This window comes from Protopterus annectens, chromosome 6.part0 (assembly GCF_019279795.1).
Source record: "Protopterus annectens isolate FY-2018-M chromosome 6.part0, PAN1.0, whole genome shotgun sequence".
Taxonomy (NCBI): Eukaryota; Metazoa; Chordata; order Ceratodontiformes; family Protopteridae; genus Protopterus; species Protopterus annectens.
The window spans coordinates 639,455,672-639,476,613 of record NC_056737.1 but is presented as its reverse complement, the minus strand read 5'-3'; the positions used below and the strand labels follow the sequence as shown (position 1 = coordinate 639,476,613).

General features: G+C 41.6%; 1 protein-coding gene across 1 annotated transcript in view; it reads left to right on the top strand.

Annotated features, from left to right (window-relative positions):
* NID2 (nidogen 2) overlaps nt 1–20,942 on the top strand; it is an 891,289-nt gene that overhangs the window by 129,951 nt on the left and 740,396 nt on the right. The window contains exon 4 of the mRNA XM_044074330.1: nt 19,999–20,717. Within this exon, the coding sequence (XP_043930265.1) occupies nt 19,999–20,717 (719 nt within the window). The remainder of the gene's footprint in view (nt 1–19,998; nt 20,718–20,942) is intronic.

The window sequence follows — 20,942 nt, the reverse complement described above, 5'->3', positions numbered from 1 at the left end:
AAATTCTTTCTTGACTCCCTCACACAGGAATGTGTTCCTGAGATGTCAGCTAGACACCTCATTTCAAACAGCTTTTCTTCCACAGGAAAAAACAGATATTTATTTATTTATTTCAAGTAGCGTGTTTTCAGCAGAGACCCAGGGAGAAAATCTCTATAACAATAGTACAAAAAGATTACAAAAACTTTTAAAGGATTTACAAACAATATACAGAAAGTTTGACAATTGCCAATAATCACAATTTACAAAATGGGGAAATTTCCTAAGCCTTACTACAGACAGTAATATGAAAATCATTAAATATATAACTAAAAACCATTGTGGGATTTTCGTTTGGCAGACGTAAGACAAGAAGTTAGCAGAATAGAAAATATTGATCAAAGTCATGAGAAACTAGCCAGGAGTATTACAGGAGCATTGCCATTGTTGGAGCCATGGTGGTGCAGTGGTTAGCATTCCCACCTCACAGCAAGAGGTTCTCTGGTTCGATCCTTGGCAGGGGTGCCGTCTGTGCGGAGTCTACATGTCCTCCCTGTGGTCACGCAGGTTTCCTCTGGGTGCTCCAGTTTCCTCCCACATCCCAAAGACATGCTGTAGGTGGATTGGACACTCTAAATTGGCCCCAGGCATGAGTGCATGCATGTGTGTGCCTTCTGTAGAAGGCTGGGTGCTGGGCTGGCCACTCAACACCGTAAAAAATTCCACTGCCAATCATGAGTGGACAGGTGATCCGCTGTGGTGACCCCTAACCAGGAAAAGCTGGAAAAAGAAGAAGAAGCCATTGTTGAGTAAGGTATTCCTTTAGGAGTTTTTTGAAGCTATGACAATCTGTGTTTTTTAAGATATTCTGGGGTAAGAGGTTCCACTGTCTGGCTACTTTGAAGGAGAAGAGAGAGTCACCAAAGTAATTATAGGACTTTGTTACCTTAAGTATAAGTTTATCAGATGATCTAAGGGTCTTGGTGTTGGTATTTGGTTGCACTAGGTTGGAGAGTGCAGGGCAGTTTTCAGGTTTGTGGATAATGGAGTGGGCAGTGGTGAGCTGATTGAGCAATAACAGATTGGGAAATTCAAGCCAGTGTAATTTTTGAAGAGCAAGGCAATGATGGGTCCTGTTGGGTATATTAGCAGCAAATTTTGCTATAGCAGGAATCAAGTAGGTGTAAATCAGATTTGCGCAGGTTAGTAAAAAGTTGAGAACAGTAGAGAAGAGTAGCTAGAAGGTGGAATCTGGCTGTGGCTAGTCTGGCATTTTGAGTAAGGTAAGGTTTGGCCCTATAGAGTGCACCAAGTTTGATGTGAACTTTCTTTATTGTGAGTGATATGTGTTTATTGAATATTAGGTTGTTGTCTATTGTGGCACCAAGTAGTTTTGTTTGGTTAACTGGTTCTGTTATAGTGCCATAAGTCAAGTAGATGGAGAGAAGAGGTGGTTTTGCTTTGGATTTCCTGTTAGAGATGATCATTACTTTTGTTTTTTTTTTGGTTTCAGGATGAGATGAAGTTCATTTAGGTAATTTCCAATATCTAGAAATGACTTCTGCAGTTTATCTTGAAGTATTCGGGGTGTGGGAGCAGAGCAAATAAGAGTAGCATCAACAGCATATTGAATAATATAAGCAGATTTAGTGGCAGTGTTTAGACTATTTGTGAATATAATAAAAAAGAGAGGGCAAAGGATGGAACCGTGAGGAACCCCCAGCAGAGACTGGGAGGAGTGTGGAGAGTTTATTATCCCATTTAGTTGCCTGTTGTCGATTGGTAAGGTAGCTAAAGAACCACTTGAGAGCTGTAGAGTTCAGGTTGAAGGAGGCTAGTGTGTTGACTAGTAGATGGTGGGATAACATATCAAAAGCTTTGGACATATCAAGGAATATAGTAGAGACTAGTTGTCCACTGTTTTTGAGGAGGTTGATGTAGTTAGTGAAACTTATGAGGGCTGTGGAGTTGCGTTGCTTTGGATGGAAGCCATGCTGTGCACTAGATAAGAGGTTATTTGTAGTAAGGTGGTCTAGGAGCTGCTTATGGATACATTTCTCTAAGATTTTGGCTAGGGGTGAGAGAATGGCAGTGGTCCGATAATTAAAGAGATCTTTAGATGGGCCTCCGTGTGGAGGAGGATGATATGGGATATTTTCCATAGCATGGGGGCATATTGTTCTGTGATGGAATGATTGATTAGGACAGGTACGGGGTAGGCGATAGAGCTTGCAGCAGTTTTAAGACATCATTAGGGAGTTGATCAGCTGCTAAACAGGTAGGTTTTAGTTTTGATAGGAGTTTTTGATATAAGAGGTTTGTATGGGTTTAAAAGAGAAGTAGTTAGGTTTAGAGTTAGTAGGGGTAGGCACTGTAAGGGGTTGGCTAGATTTATTATTGTGTAAAAGTGAGGTGATAGTTGTGATGAAATGAGAGTTAAATTGGGATGCTAAACACTCAGTGCTATTTGTTGTAGATGGTGCAGGGCTAGAGGTTTTGCCAGGGTTGAGGAGGTAGTTAATGTTTTGCCAAAAGTTTTGAGGGTTATTTATGTGGTTTTGCTGACAAGCTAGAGCTAGAAAATAAGTTTTTTTGTCAGATAATATTAGCCTCTTAGTTAGGTCTCTTAGTTGTTTTTAAGAGGTGAGGTTCTCTGAGGTTTTGGAGGTTTGATAAGCAGTCCAGACTCTATCCCTTTGTTTAATATGAGATTTAGCATCTTTGGTTATCCAAGGTAGGTGTTTGGCTTTGGAGCAAATTTTTCTTGTTGGAGCGAGGTTATTAAAGATTTTAAGGAAGGTATCTCTACCTTGGAGCTTTTCTCCCCGGGCCTCTGCTGAAAATGGACATGCATCCAGTCGGACTATCCCGGTCAACAAAGGTAAATAAAAATAAAATAAGTATCATTAAAGTATTGCTCAGCTTGGTCTAGGTGGAGTGATTTTAGAGGTGACCAACTGCAGTTTTGAAGCAGGGAATTTAAGATGGTAGGGGGAACATTTTGTTTGTTGTGTATATGTTTGAAAATGACATTACAGGGGGAGTGAATGCATTTCCTTAGAAGAAGGATAGGGGAGTGATCACAGAGAATCGGAGAGGCACCAAGCCTGGTGGATAAAGTTGGGCTTATTGGTTAGTATCCAGTCTGGAATGGATTCTTAGTGTGTTTATCAATTCTAATGGGGAAGTTTATAGTTTGGGTGAAATTGAATAAATTGATAAAATTGGAGGGCTTGTCAATGTCAGATGAGCAGGATAGCCAGTTCAAGTTGAAATCGCCTTGCACTGTAGTTTCTTGGTTGAAAGTAGAGGATGCCCAAGATAGCAGACTTTCATTGATAGGTAGATTATTTCCTGGTGGTAGGTAGGAGGCAATAACTATGATGGTTTTATGTGGATTTACTTTAAATCATGTGGTTAGATTTTCTGCTTCTGATACATCTGGGGGATTACAGATTAATTTTTCAATTTTGAGGACATTTTTATACATGATGGCAATGCCTCCACCACATTTGTTCACCCTATCTTGTCTAATAACATTATAAGCACTAAGTATTTCCTCATGTTTAATGTGAGGGTTTAGCCATGCCTCTGTAATAATTACTATATCAGGGGTGTAGGTAGCTAGTGCTACATGAAATTCACTATTTTTTTGTGATACAACTGAGGTTAAAATTAGTTATGAGTAAGTCTGATTTGGAATTTTTTAGGGGAAGAAGGTGGAGGGTAGTATTAGCAAATGTGGTGGATGTTATTGAAAGTTTACCACTCAGACTTCTGTCACTGTGAGTGAGTACCTCATGATTTGAGGTCTCATGGATGGCACCTGTGATTCTCATGATACCCCTAGGAAGACTCCACATGATAAAGATACAATGGTGTCTGAAATCTCTTTGATCCAGCATCAACACCCCTTATCTTTTCAGACCCCAGTGCTGGGGGTTGTCAGAAGAGACATCTTTTTAGTGGAGAAACAGAAATCCTTAAATCCAGGTCTCCTTTTGTCCCTCCCTGTTCCAAAGCAGTCAGTCACCACAGACACGTCAGACTTTGCTTGGGGAGCAATTTTAAGAGGGATAAAAGTACAGGTAGTGTGGTACACCAAGGAGACATGAAAGCAAATAAATATCAGAGAGATGCTTGCCATGATCAAGACAATCAACTCTCTGAACCTTTGATTCCCAAGACCTCTTCAAGTGGTTACAGACAGTACCAAAGTCATGTGGTACATCGACATCAACAAGTAAGGGGGTACTTGGCCGTATCCCCTTTGCAGACTAGCCATGTTAGCTTGAGATATACCTTTAGTGCACAGTCTCACTATACATGTATCCATCATTCTATCAGAAAAAACTTGCGTGGAAATCAAGCTGAGCAGGACCAGATCAGACCCTCATGAATGGAAAGTAGATCAGGGGGTCTTCCAAGATTTTATCTATCTGTGGGGAATTTCCTCAGATAAACCTCTTTACTTCCTTTCTGAAAAAGTCAACTCACAAAATTCTGTTCCAGGACTCCATGCAAGAAGGCCTGGGAGACTCATGCCTTTTCTTTTTTTGGACAGGAATGTTCCTGTATGCCTTTCCACCCTTTCCAGTAATATCCAGGGTACTTCTGAAGATTCAGAAGGAATCCCCCAAGATCAGTGTGGTGACTGTCTTCTAGCCTAGCCAACCATGGTTGTCCCTTCTTTTGGAAGAGGCCAGGGTAATTACCACAAACTTTCTCACAGACTGGATCTACTCACACAAGACCAGGGGAGTTTGATACACCCCAACATAAATAATTTTCAGTTGATTACCTGGATGATGCATCTGTTTTCTGAGGATGTCCAGCAGGTACTAGTATAGGTAAGAAAGCTTGTTACTAAAAAATCATATATTAGTGAATGGGAAAGGTTTTCGAGTCGGTGTCAACAACATAACCAGCATCCGTTCATGGCTAGGTGTTTTTGTCATTTTACAATATTTGTGAGTTAGTTTCCCCTGACCTGTCTTATTCCTCTATCAAGGTTTATTCGTCAGCCATTTCAGCATGTCTGCCCATGATTCCTCCTCTTTCAATACAGTTTAATGTCAAAATGTTCTTGAAAGGATTTTTGCATGAGAGACCTCCTGGAAAGCTGGTGGCCCCTCCTTGGGATTTTAAAGTTAGAGAAGCTAACACTTGCTCCATTTCAACCATCTAATCTGGCTGATTTGAGGTTCTTAACATGGAAAACAGTTTTACTGAATGCTCTGATCTCTGCAAAAAGAATATCTGAGTAGCAGTCCTTTATGGTGAGTCAAGCCTATCTCATTTTCCACAGTTTCAGAGTTTCTTTGAGAACTAATCTATCTTTTATGTCTAAAGTGGTATCTGAGTTTACTTTAAAGCCAAACTGTCCATCTCCTTCTTTTCTTTCCTGAACCAAAAAATGAGGGAGAAATGATACTCCATACCTTATACAGACAACTCAGGTACAATTTCTTCCAAACAAAATCTTTCAGATCTTTGGATCAATTCTTCATTTTTTTGTGAAGGTAAGAAGAAGGGGCAACCTGTGTCAAAACTGACTATTTCCAGTGGTTGTCTAAGGCTTGTTATACTCACCATAACAAATCTATGCCAGGCAGGGTCAAGGCCCACTCCAGCAGGTCCTTGGCTTCATCTATGGTATTTTGGAAAGGGTTGGAATCTAGACATATTCTAGAAGCTGCTGCTTGGTCTCCTATATATATTTTTACAAAGTACTATAAGCTTGATTCCTTCTGTAAGTCTAGATCTAGCTTTGATAGGACCATTCTCCAGGGGCTCTTGGACCTTCTCCATCTACCTCCCTAATATAGTTAGCTATGTTAATCTACCCATTTACCTAAGGTTACTGCAGCAGTGATCAATATAAAGAACAAAGTGCAGTTGTATAAACTGAACTTAATTAACATAACAGTAATGTTCGAATGATCCCTGCTGCAGTAGCTGCTCCCTCCCTCTATCGCCCTTGTTTTTTTTTTTTTATGCCAGGGTGTGGACATACATATATGTATGTGTATGTACATATCTATATATATCTATATCTCTCTCTAAATGTGTGTGTGTGTGTGTGTGTGTGTGTGTGTGTGTGTATATATATATATATATATATATATATATATATATATATATATATATATATATATATATATATATATATACACACACACACATGTATGGGTCTAATTCTTTTTATCAGACGTTTCACCAAACATCAGTTAAGCGAACACACATCTGCGAACTTCAAAACAGCAGGTTTCTGAACTTCTTAACACCGAAACACAACCAGTTAAAAATAAAAACAAAACAATAGGCACATAATAATTTTTGCAGGGGGGCAAGCCCTCCTGCACCCTCACACACCCTGCAAATTAAATATACCAACTCCAAGATCACACTGCAGTGACAACAAAGGTTGACTTCCTGATCCTTACTGTAGTGCGATCTCCTCTAAAAAACAATGAGTGCTCTCAAACTACTGGTCTACATGTCAATATACATCAACACTGCATACTTTTAAGTCTCACGCCACCAGCAGCACATTGTCTTTCACTGAAATGACCTTCGGAAACCTGCTGTTTCGGAATATTGAGTGTTCGGAGAAGTAATTTTTTTTCCCTAACATTGTCCTTTCAGGGCTCCGCTTTCCTGTCTGAGCTGGTAGGAAACCTTTGAAGGGTTTTGCACTTAAACTTATCTTTAGTCAGCTCAGTTCAAGTTGCTTGACAGTTTTGATGCATGGAAGCTGCCCTGAAGCTTTGGAAGCTAGGCGGTTGTTATATCCTTGGCAAGATATAACCCATATAGCTAAGGCTACCACAGCAGTGATCATTTGAGCATCTACTGTTATGGTAAGTTCAACTTACACAACTGTACTTTTTCATCACTCTAAACTTAATGTTCATGAGTTTGAACAGAGAGGTAGCTTATGTGGCAGGATAGTGTGTCAAGTGAGAATAGTGCTTGTAAAGCAGGTATAGGTTGCTCTTTCTGTAACGTGGGTTAGTAATTTTAATCTGAATTTTTGGGCAGGTCGTAGTTTTTACATTAGACAGTAAATCTCTGGGTTTAGGGCCTAGGACTGAGAACATGTGGTCAGCTATTGTTATTGTTTTTCTCTTTGAAGGATGGTTGAATTATCTGCCTGGAAAACAGACTTGATAGGGAATGCATTTCACAGATAGCTTAGACAAAAAGACAGCAGCAATTGTTTTATTCAGAGTTTTATGTATGAGTGCTCCTGTATGGGTGACAGAAGGCTGAAACAACACTTTTTGCTGAAGATGATTTTTAGATTAGATTTTCTGTGATGCATAGGTAGTGAAGGTCATGTTCTTGTTCTGGCTGTAGAATACATTCACTAATGATTGACACTCTGTTGGTGTCAGAAAACAGGAGATTTTGTGTCGTCCATATAGGGGTTTGCTGATCTTATATTTTATGCTTTTTTGTTTAACAGACGTGGTCAGTGAATGGGGTCGAGTGAGGTCAAGGTATTTGCAATATTTTTAACATAGCTGTTGAAAATGAGTAAAGCTAAGGGGTTTTTATAACTGTTTTTTTTATTTAGATTAAGAAACAAACAACTGTAACTGCTTAGCATGAACTAAATGGCAAGATTACATAAACCTGGTTGGAGGTGATTTAGGGTAATTCTACATGAGGCTGCAGGTTTGTATACTACTGGGTAATCAGCACAGAGATTTGTGTTAAAAATGCAGTCACTAGGTATGTCATTACTGAGTAAACTGAAAAGAAGAGGCCCAGTAACTTGTCCTTGAGGGATATGAGCAGTGACATTTTGAATTCTCCAGCAAAAACATTCTCTGCCCCTCTCCCTCATTTTCTACCCCTCACATTCCTCAAAAATCATTAACTTTGAGAAGGAGAACACAAGAGGGAGAGAAGAGACTAAAGGGCTAGGTACACAAAAAATAAAAAGTTGAAAATAACATCTCAAAATTGTGTAAAAGTGACATTTTCCCAATCTACATTTGTTCAAAAAATCTGATTTTTTTTAATCTAAATACCATTTTTTCTAGTTATAGTTTCTGCAGCAGGATGATACACCCCTTTCTTGCTTAAGCAATCCGTTAACTGATTCTTCACTGAAAACTACAGGATGTGATACATCTTCTGAAACTGGATTAGCTATTTTATGCTGCATATCTGTAAGTTTATAGACTTTATAGCATCCAAAAATAAACAGTTTTCAGTGACATACATGACGAGGACATACATAACAGTCTGTAGGAAACAGAAGAGAAAGAGTGTGCTCTAAGCTTGTCTTCGTAACCCAGGGAAGACATGCCCTTGATCATCTTAGTGATGAAATATTGCACTCTTTTGAGTTGAGCCATATGTTTAAACAGGTGCATACTGAAAGGAGCATTATCCTTTATTGTCGGTCTGATGAGGGAAGAGTTGATAAGGATGACAACTTCCTTAGACCCAGTAAATATACCCCGGTGATCAGTATGGCTAGATAAAAAGATTTCTTATTGACAGTGGATAAATGGTGATCAAAAGAAAAAGTGCCCAGGTCCTTAATACCTGTGTCAGTATTCAAAAATGGTGTCACCTATATGGCAGGTGCATGGGTGCCCATTTTTGCCAAAAGACACAATACTACACTTCTTGACATTTAGTTTAAGGCCGTGGTCCAGGTACCACTTGTTTATATGTGCTAGGCATTTCTGAAGAATCTGGAAGTCAGATGGCAAGTTAAGGGAAGTTGTCCCAGCCCCCCTTTGAACATACCACTCTAAAGACACAAAGCCATTTGACGACCTTTATTATATATTATCATAGCATGAACTTCAAACATATAAACAACATCAATTGCCTTCAGCCACAACAATCCTCAGAGCAGCGTAACAACTCATCCTGCTCGATTACACCTCAGGGCAGCGTACCTGCTCACCCCGAAACTTCCTCCACCAGGGCAGCGTACCTGCTCACCCCCCCCCCCACAAATAATAGGCAGCGTACCTGCTCACCTTCTACTACACAAAACCATTGGCCAAATCAAACCACATCCTTAGAGTGAGAACAGAAGAGGACAATCCTGTCCCATCTTCTCCACCACCAGCCTGATCCCATGTTGCTCCCCCTCCTATACCCTAACCTGCAGCATCTCTTGTAGAAACAGCTTGAGATGCAAATTAAACAAATCCAAACCAATTTAATTCAGATGAATTCCATCCATATGATACCAACCTACCTCTCCTTGCCCAAAGTCCCCATGTTGAATGATATGTATCCCTGATTTTTTTAGCTGCCTCTCCAATGTATGGTTAACAAACCTCCTGGCCTTTTCAATTGCTTTATAACTGCATGCCTCCCTCCAACACAATCAAGGAATCAACTCCGACCACACAATTTGCATACTGGGGTACCTAACTTGTAATCTCCACAAATCCTGCAAAATAATCTCCGCTAAACACTTCTTAGCCAAAATACCCAAGTCATTACCTCCCAAATGAATTATTATTATATCAGGACACCCTATCCGCGATTTAGCCTTCTGAAATTCAAATATCAACCTATCCCAATGCATACCCCTAACCCCATGCCAAAACACAGAGCATCCTAAATAAGATAAACCCAAATTACTTCCATCCTCCCTGATTAAAGCACGCTTCTCAGCCCAGTGGATATACGAATGGCCCAAAATGAGTATACGCTTCCCTAAAAGAAAAAGACAAATTGTTAATAATCACAAACACTACTATCTAATATAAGATAAAAAGGCATTTGAGGACCACCTGCCTGCCCTTGTAATAACTTCAGTTGAACTACCCTGTCTAGCCAAATCTGAAGTCCTCCCAATTCTAAAAGGATGAGCTACAAACTTCTCAGCCAGAAATCCCATGCAACCCAAAATCTTCCTAATTAAAGTAATAAACCTACTACTGGAAACTACCCTGCCATCCTTTGAACAAAACACCAACCTCTCTGAACACCCCAACCTCCTACTCCTAAATTCTGTAATCCAAGTAACTGGGCAAAGGTGAAGGTTCCTGTCCACTTTGAGCACCACCGTACATCCCCTACCCAACTGATCCGTCTTGCTTTTCTGTATTACGATGTTGACCTCCCTCTCAGTCACAATAACATCCTTCCAACATAAGGAACCTAACAATTCCAATACCCTGAAAGTGACAAAATATAACCACGTGCATAGAGTGCCCCACATAAAATAATCCAGCAACCCAACATGTAATAATCCTAAACCCTGTAACAAAATCTTCAATATTCCCCTTTTAATTGGCAACTGTGTATCCCTATGCTCCACCTCCCCCACCCTCTCAACATATGTCCTAATGTCCAGGACTTCTTAAAATCTTGCAAACCCCCCTCCCCAACTTAGCAAAATTGCTAATAGCTGCCAGATCCACTTTAACTGTCTGCAAAGCCTTACCTTTCTCCCAAGCACTAGCCACATATCTTAACAATAATTGCTCTGACCATACCCTTTCCTCATCCGGCAATTGCAAAACAAATTGATTAAAATAAAAAAGAGCCCTACCATATGCCTTCTTCATAGAAGAAGCCCAGGAATTCTGCACCAGATACCTGACTATCCTTTCCCAAGATTCCACACCTCCTCCGGCAGTGTTTCTGGCACCTCAACCACCCCCGGTGCCAACCCTCAAAACCTGCAAAACTGAAAGCGGGACAGACTATCAGCAATATCATTCTTAACACCAGGCACATGTACCGCTGTAAAAGAAAAATTTATTAACAGGCTCTACAATACCAATTTCTGCAATATCCTCAACAGCAGTTCTGCCCTAGCTCTCTTATTTTGTAACACCTTCACCACAGCCGTATTATCCGAATGAAAAACTACCCGCTTGTTCCTCAACTGCTCCTTCCACACCACCGAAGCTGCCCATATCAGCATCAGTTCTAAAAAAGCGACATCACGCCTCCATTCCTCATTCCAATCTGGAGGCCATTGTGCTGCAAACCATCTTCCCCAAAAGTAAGCTCCCATGCTGATACCACCCACTGCATCCGTAAACAACTGAAGTTCTTCCTGACCCACCCAATCCGATTGCCAAAAGGAAATCCCATTAAATTGTTGCACAAAACCATTCCACAACTTCAAATCCTCCCGCACTAGCCTGGTCACCCTAACCCAATTATATTTGCTCTTACCCCCTTTTAGCATATAAGCTAACACCCTGCAAAATATCCGACTTGGATGTACCACTCAACAGGCAAAGTTCAGAAGACCCAACAGTTCCATGACTGAACCAACGCGAATCTTATTCTTGTCCAACACCCGCCCCCCCCCCCCCCCAGTATAGCTGGCCGCAGCCTCTCTATCTTATCCTGGGGGAGACAAAACAATCCCTGTTCCACATCTACCATTAACCCCAGGAACTCCAGTGCTCTTGCTGGACCTTTCATCTTGTGCTGTGACAAAGGTACACCCAGTTCCTCACACATACTGGTAAATTCCTGCAACCCCTGTTGAGCCCCCACCCTCCCTTCCCCAACTAACAAGAAATCATCCAAGTAATGCACCGCCTTCTGCATTCCCACTCTCTGATTCCAAATCCAATGTAAAAGGGTACTAAATTTTGCAAATGTCGCACATGCCACAGAACAACCCATCGGCATAGCAGTGTCAAAATAGTACTTACTGCCTACCTTCATCCCCAACAATGTTCAATCCTCCCTCCTAATGGGCAACAAATGGAAAGCCGATTTAATGTCAACATTAACCAACCACAGCTCCCGAAATTCCCTGATCACCTGCACTGCATCATCCAAAGAGGCGTAATGCACCCTAACTTCTTCATCCCTAATAAAATCATTCACTGACCTCCCTTCTGGAAATGAAAGATGATGAATCAATCTAAACTCCCCAGGCCATTTCTTCAGCACTAACCCCAATGGCGATACCTTGTAGTTAACAAAAGTTGGCATATCAAATGGACCCCACAAACGCCCTGCCTTACACTCCTTACCTACCAACTCTTCCAAAATGTCCTCTTTCCCTTGCACTGAATGGATGTTCTTACAACTCCCCCCCAATCCCACTGTGGACTTAATAGGAAATCCCCATTGAAACCCTTGAATTACCTCAGTCTTAAGAACGAAATCAGGACACTGGCAAAGCATATCCTCCAATACCTCCACCTTAATGGGGAAAGGCACCCCTCCCCCCTATTGCCTCTAAATGATCCCAGTCCCCTGGGTCCACAAAAATTTCCCCTACCTCGAGCTGTCTGTAATCCTGGAGAGGAAAGAAAATCTCCCTCTCGGCCCATACCAGTGTTGTTCCATGAACCAAAACCCTGCTGTCCACAGTAAGCCATGGAATGATTTCCTCCACATCTTAAGCAAGTGTGTGCAAATTTGCACCCAACCCATGAACAAGTACCATTGTTAAATGAGCAACACACCCCACCTGCCTCACCCACACTCATCTTCCTATTAAACCCACCAAAGCTGTCCATCATCGTAGCCAGCCATATATCAGGATGACGCACCTCCCACTGCAGAGACTGGTCAATTGCTTTCCGTTTACAGAACCGCTCATCATACCACAACCATGCATTCCCTGGCCTCAAATGTTGTGCTTTGCAAATGGTGGGAAAATACTCCAAAAGGGGCAAAGCCAATGCTCCATCCTTCTCCAGCTCTGCTGCCATGTAATAAATAAAGCCAACCATCCAGTTGTCTCAAGTCCTGGGTCTAAGTTTATCTGTCCTTTTCCTACCCAGCACTGCTAACACCACCAAAATGTCCTTGTTAGTGTCTGACTCTGCTTCCACTAACCTCTGGAACCCTTCTGCATCTAGCAGCTCAAACACATCCACATACTCACCTTTCCAGATTTTTTCTTTCACCATCCCCGAAATGTGCAGAGTTAAAATAACCCCTCTATTGCCCTGTCCCAGCACCTGAGTAGCTAGGCAGTCCCCTGGCTGCAGCCCAAAATCTGATCCTACCTCCGAGCCAGTCAAGCTGTCCTTAGAGCCCAGGTCCACCCCAGCCATCTGTCTGCCCGCACATCTGGCTGCCGTTACCAACCCCCTTTGCACTCTGACACTGTTTCTCCCCTTTCCATATCCCCATCCAACAAGACCTCATCAACCACCTGCACCTCACCATCCTCACCACCTAGTTCCCCAACCATTGTTAAATTAATATCATTACCTGCACCTTTTCCTTGCGACGTACTGGGAACAGGAGCCTCCACTGTAACCGTCTGTTTCTCCGCCTGCTGCCTTTTCCCCCTGTTTGAAGTCTTCATCACAGGGCACCTTCTCTTCCTGCCTGAAGCTTTCTCTGGCTCCACCTCGAACCTCGTCATGTCCTGGAATAATTCTTCTGCTTGGGCTACGATAGCCTGCCATTGTTGTCGCAACTCTGCTAACTTAGACATCTGTAAAAAAGGAACACAATGTTAACGCTGTTCCACAAGCCCGACTACCCTATTCCCCCCCAACCCCTATAATGTTGCCTTGCCCTATGCCCCACGCTCTCTACCATCTCCCCTACTTACCTATATTCTGCAGCCTAGAACCACCCCTTGCATAGCTTACCTGCTAAGCATATACTCTAATCAGTAGCTAATGCCCTTATACTTCCTCCATAAATAAAATATACCCCTGCCTAGCACACTCTTCACCCTTCTGCTGCACACCCATTCAGCCACACACTTCTCTACAGCTACAATCCCCTGCCCTATCACCACTAGGTGTGTATGTATATACATATATAAAAATATATATATATATATGTATAATCCTATCCTCTACCCACCTACATTCAAGCCACACAGATACCAGCACCATTCAACCCCCAAGAAGCCTATAACCCTTACCTCTTTCTTCTGGCCTGCAACTCCTTATCCCCATGAGAGGTAACGGCCAATATCCAGAGTGCGCATGTGAGAACTGGCGCCCGGACCGAACAACCAAGAAAACAGCAGGAGCTGCCTGCGAAACCACCAGGGAGAGCAAAAAGGAATCCCCACTACTACCAATGCTGAGGGAAGCCAGGGGATGACCACATGAAAGGAACGGATGAAAGCAACTGAGCGCATGCACGGAAACAGAACAAATGCCACTGGAGACCAGAGAAAGACCACAGAAGCCCACGAACCCACCAGGGAGCACTAGAGAATCCACTGGACGCTGACTCGATGAACCTAGACCGGAGTACATTGCCAGACCCCCACAGCCTACCACGACCGCAGGGAACACACAGGAGACTGAAGAAAGGTGATAGAAGCCTACGAACCCACCAGGGAGCACTAGAGGATCCACCGGACACCGAACATGATGCACCTAGGCTGGATTACAGCGCTGGACCCCCACAGCCTTCCACAACCACCAGGGAACACACTGGGGACCAGAGAAAGGCCACAGAAACCCAGAAACTCACCCGGGAGCACTAGAAGATCTACCGGACACCGAACTCGACGTACCTAAACTGGATTACAGGGCTGGACCCCCATAGCCTACCACGACCACCAGGGAACACTTTTTTTTTTTTTTGGCTTACCCGGCCAACTCACATGCTACTACTTGACCGCATGGCCTAACCGGGAAGGAGGCAACGACAAGCCCGGCCTACCCACATGGCTATAACGAATCCCCCGAAGACCCCAGGATGACCAGGAGCAACCCCGATGACACCAGACAACCACAAAGACCTCACCCACCGTGACCGTCCCTACCACCCAACCGGAGCCACCACCAGACCACCAGCAAGCACCTTAACAACCGCGAAACAACAGGAGACTCCACAGGACATCAGGAAGCACCTACCACAACACCATGCCTACCGGACCCCCCAGAGAATCACACCAATACCCATGTAAGACAAGCACCACATTCATACAGACATTACCCACCAACCATTCACCCACACACACTCCCCTCTCAGTAACCTTCCATGCCAGCAAACCCAACCTATATTCCCAAACTCCATCCCCACCTTAATTAATGACTAACAGAGAAACACCAAAGGGAGAGGAGGGAACTAACTCAATTAAACTAATCCCTTCTCTCCAAACCATCCAAGGCCTACCTGCATCCACAATACCTACAGGTCGTCTGGATGTAAGCTAGCTGTTACTGCACCAACTCACGCCAAATGTAACTACTTCCTTTAGCTCCCTACACTTGAACCCATCCTGAGTCCTACCCTTCCTTACCTCACTTCCTTAGCTACTCCAATCCCCCTTCAATACCTGCATCGCCATGACTCTAGTGATTAGCCGATCCCTTAATCCCTAGCCTAGCTCTTCCCCACCCCTCTCCCCCTACACTTTACTCATGGGTCCAGGACAACTTTGTTTGGGCCAAACTGCATTTCTGAGTTTGCAGTCATCTGAAAACTTGGTCAGCCACAGGTCTTGACATTGGAGAAGTAAACACAGAAGAAAAATGGCTGTAGAACCGATCCCTGGGGGACACCACTGGTAATACCACTTTTTGATGACAGTATACCTCCGACACTAATGAAATGGTTTCTATCAGTAAGCTATTTCTATCCAATGTATAATGCAGGGGGTTACATTTACAATTAATAGCTTGCAGATAGTTCTAAAATGTGTAATGACATCAAACACCTTAGCTAGGTCCAGGTAGGAAGTATGAACCAATTTGTCTGTGTCTAATGCATCAATTATCTCCCTGAAAGAAGTCCACCCAGTTCATGAAGAAGGATCTGCCTTTATCAAACCCAAACTGGCTTGGGTCAAGGGTTTTAAATTGTTAATATCCTTGTTAATAGGCTCCATAATAATGTGCTCTATTGTTTCCTAGATAAGGCTGTTGAAACTTATAGGTCTATAGCTTCCAGGGTCAGTAGTGAGCTCCACATATGGAGTGAGATGACTACAGCAGATCTCCACATCTCCAGTTTGAATCCATTAGAGAACCTGAGATCAAAACTGTTTAGTAACTAGTCCACAACACAGTGTTTTGTGTTGAGAAGAAAGCATTTTGGCACACTAACAGGACCTATGGAGATAGTGTTTATGGCTTTTCAGAGAGCCTTCAGAACTTGTCTTAAAGTAATGGGGTTGGGTTGTGGGCATGCTAATACATTGATAGGGGAGTAAAGTTTGAGCTGAATTTGTCTTCTAATATGTTGGTTGTCCTCAGGGAATCAGTATGTGATATTGTTATTGTAATGTATTTGCTCAGTGGATTGCTGGACATTGCTTCTAAGATTTTATATAAAGCTGAAGAAGGCTTTGTTCTTCTTAGTACAGGTTGCAGTTCTCAGTTCATACTGCTTATGGATGTTTTGATGTTGCTTCTGAGTTCTTTGTTCATCTTTTTGAGTTCACCTATAGAGGCTTGGGTATTACATTTGTTTTTTGAGACAGTAAGATACTTCCCTTGTTGTATAATTTGTTTATACTATGGTTCCACCAGTGGGGTTTACTCCTGGACTTGGGGGGGGGGGGGGCACAATAGAAGACTGTAATACAGTATGGAATTTTATTGACCATAAGAAGGATATGGACAAGTTCAAGGTCATTGTCCTACCTTAAGAGTCTAGAGGTTTTTTGGCTTCTTAGGAATACTGACACACCCTCAAACAAAACCTTAATTTTCAGTGTTGAGTCTGAAAGAGTGGTAAGCACTGAAATCCAGCACTGAAGGGGTGGGAGTCGTATTGCTAAACTGAAGGCATGTTTTAGTAGTTATACAGATATCTATATTTTCAAGGGTCAGCTATGCATTCAACCAGTTGCGCATTGGATCCTGGCCCTTTGTGGTTGATAAGCTTTATGTTGATAGGTCTATTTATTGTCCTGTTTATTCACAGCTCAGTAATATTTGGGGTCTTTCCATCTGTATTAAAGTAGTCTTTAATCGCCCTGATCTTTAAGAAGTTGTCATTGGATGTGAACCTTTTTGATAAATTGTCTTGCTGTCTCTAACCTTCCATTTATTGTAAAGGTTATTGAGAAGGTGACCTACGTACAGCTTTGTTCATATCTGACATCACGTGACTTGTTGAACCACTGTCTGTCTAGCTTTACATCAAAGTACAGTATGGTACAACCACTTTTAGAATAGTTAATGATCTTCTGATACAGTGTAAATATTCTGTCTTGGTTTTACTTGATCGCTGAACCCCTTCTGACATTGTGGATCATGGAATCCGCATTGATGGTCTGAGGGTGCAGTATGGTTTATCGGGTATGCTCCCTGACTGGTTTGCCTCTTACCTCTTGGGACCTACCTGCTGCCCAGCCTGAATTTATCTGGCTCCTACTTACTGGACAGCAGTGTAACCCAAGGTCTGATCTAGGCTTTTCAGCTATTCAGTGCATTTATGCATTGCTACATAGGAAGGATATTGTGGAGAGAGGTAATTGCTAGAAATCTAACACAAATGACAGTTACTCCTCCTTTGCTTCTGAGACAGTACTGGAGTTTTTAGCATTAGAGGACTGCTTGCATTTGATCCCTGTTTGACTGTCCCATAATCATTTAAAGCTGAATTTGGCTAAGACCAATGCCAGTTAATGTCACTGTCCAGCTGTCTCATCCTTCTGTGCTCTACCCATTAATTAGATTGGAATCAAGCAAAAATATGTTTTTGCATTAGAAATCTGTTCATTGTTCTTGATGATAGATTGGCACTGAAGGACCAGATGTCAGCTGTCATCGAGGCATCTTAGCTTCACTTAAAGAATGTAGCCTAAATAAGGCACTAAATTCCAACTTCAGACCTTAGGACAGTGATTCCTGATCTGGTTCTGTTCCATTTGGACTGCAGCAGTGCTCTGAAACTTAATGTACCAGTTTTGATATTTACCTTTTCTACTTTCCTGCATGTCTTAAGGATTTCTGCATGGTAGGAGATACCTTTCTATACCCGTGTATCTGACAACTCTGGCTTCAGATAATGATTCGGTATAGAGGGCTACTGACATCTGCTTCCTCATCAGCAGCCCTGCCTGCACATAAGTGCTGTGTGTACAGTATGTAATACAGTTATACTGCTTCCCTCCACAAGCACTCATCTTATTATCCTAAAGTAAATTAGGTTCATTAGATGGCACTGATATAGGATCTAGAGTCTGTCTATACACCAGCTGTAAGTTGGACTCCAACCATGTATATTATATTTGGCTTTCACTGCAAGAACACAAGAGTCAAGTCTAAGGCAATTTCTTCTTCATTTATGATGTGTTTTGTTAACAAAATGTCAGTCAGTGTATGTGGCTATATATATATCTAAGTGTCCATTACTCCAGGCTATGGGTGGTAGCTGTCTTAATTTCAGTGCTAAAATTCTCAGCCATATTTCATCTCATAATTCTGAACAGCCGAAAGAAAAAGAAGATTGTTCAGTCCTCCCATTGTCACTGTACAGCATCTGTCGCAGTCAACACATGAACACTTACATTTTTTTTTGTGGTGACAATGCTTTCTACACTGAGGGGTAGTTTTGTCCTGTAGCCAGTGGTAATATCACACCTGTCTTAGGATTAGTCTTGCTATAGCCTACATATATTTCACAAGGAATACACTTCTGTAACATAGAAATGTATCTAGGGTCAACATTTCTTAAGTTAACCAGAGGCTTTTGAAATTTGTCAGCAGACGCTTGTCCAAAATTGAGGCTTAAGCATTAGGACTACCTGCTGCTTCTCTACTTTGTATTGTTTTTCTTGTGATAATCAGTATCTCACTTTCAAATGGACTGTTTTGATTTTCTTTATAATGGATTATAATGCAGCAGTGTTTGGAAGTTGTTTATTCAAATCTGACTGGATGTTAACATTTCGGGCATTTCTCATGTCTAACACAACTACATCTCTTTTCGAAGACATCTTAATTTTACTTAGTAATAGTGAAAGAGTTAATGAAAAACCACGTGCTGCAATTTGTTATCCATCTGACCCTTTTTTGAAATATTTACTATCTTTATGGACTGTAAAATCCATTTTTTTGCTCTCTGCACTGCTGATATTGGTCTTTTGTACTGCCAGATCTCATAGTCTCATCACCTCACTTCACCGAATCATGGTGGTCCCCTGATGTTACCCATTCTAGAAGGATCTCCAATCTGAGACTACTGTAAACACAGAGGATCACATTTACCACATGCGCAAGTTCTAACAGGTGCTTCAAGAGAAGGAGTGAGCCAGGCAAAGAGTCATCTTAATGACACTGCAGATCCTTACCTCTCACTAATATGCAGGAATGACATTCTTGGACAGGATGCAATGGCATCACAAAATTAAAATTCTCACCTATCTCATGTGTCTCTCTGTTCCAACCAGAACTCTGCAGCAATGACTTATATTTAGTCTCAGTATCACTACTAGGGCTCACAAACCAGCTATGCCCCCTGCAAGTCCCTCCTCCAGGAAGGCAGGCACCTTTTCATTCCTCTTCCACCCATGACTTTATTTCTTATTTTGTTCAGGTTTAATTATGCTAAGTTTTTAACAAACTGTTTTTATGTTTAGATTTTATATATTCAAAAGAAAGTTTTAATTATGTGATTATTGTCAATTAATTAATTATTTGATTGATGTGGTTATTTAAGCACTGTTATCAGTAAATGATTTTGTATTCTGATGAAGTCTCTTTGATGAAAGCGTTGAATAAAGTGTGGTACGCTATTTCTTGATTGCCTCGACTATTGGTTCCAGATTTCTTTGGCACTTGTACAGCAAAGAACTTTTTATATCATAATAAGCATATTGCACAGGTTAAATAAGTGAAACCTCCAGATCCTATTAATTAATAATAATAATAGTAACAATCATAATAGAACATCTTGCATTTCTTAAACGGGTTTCTTTTAGCTCATTTCTTGAATTACTTATAGCTGTGTATGTGTATAATAATGAAGACATGGCCTAAATGATAAGCTCATTATGTTTTGATATGTTTCTCAGAAGTTTTAAACAATACATTAAACCTCTGTTCTATTATGACAACTGAGTGTGCATAACCTGTGAAACCTTTTTTTTATATTTTCTCACCGTTTTAGGTCTGGCAATGTTGGCATTTCTGGAGTGTGGCTGTTTCACATTGGTAATGCCTCTGGTCTTAGTAACATAGAACCAGCAGAGGTTGGCGTGAATTCTGCAGAAGAGCCGCCTGTCATAGACAGTACCCTCAATAATCAAGGCAGGATCACTGGTCATGACGTGTATAATGAAGCTGATGTTTTTACTGAATCATATTATGATGAAGATGAAGTCACACCCCCTACACTTGAACAAGTGTATCCCAAACCTAATCCAGACATTTTAATCCCAGATCATGAGGATCATGATTTCTCACCAAATCTAGACATCCTTGAAACTGATGTATTTCCAGATGTGTTTCCAAGTGCAAACCCACCATATCCTGAGCTGGAGGGTGAATCGTATCCTGAGCCTGAAATTCATACACACTATGGAGCAATTGGACCAGTTCTACCTCATCCAGAGTCAAGTGAAAATGAACCACACCCTCGGATTCCATCACATGAAGGGGGAGATGTACAGTCTGGTCCTGTAACAGATTCTAATACTCACAGAAACCCATCAAATGGAGTTCAGTTACAACATTTAGACAATGAGGGTGTACAGTCCAACTTTGGTTCTACCTATCCTGAGGGTGATGTTTTAATACCTAAAAGTTTTCCAGTCCCAAGAAACAATCCATCTCATGACCGCAGTATATCTGTTGTGAATGTTGAAGAAAACATTCCCCAAACTCACGGTAAGCAACTTTTAAAATTATCTTCTGAGGTATCAGTTTTTGATCTTCCAAAACTATATACTACCTTCATTATGAACTGTGGTAGACATATTGTAGAAAGCTTTGTTTCTAATTAACAGTCAATGAGTTTGTACTTTGCTGTAATTGGCATACCCTGCAGATTAATATTTTATTCAATGGTTGTGACAAGTATACAAAAAAGCTACAAAATCAATTAACATCTCC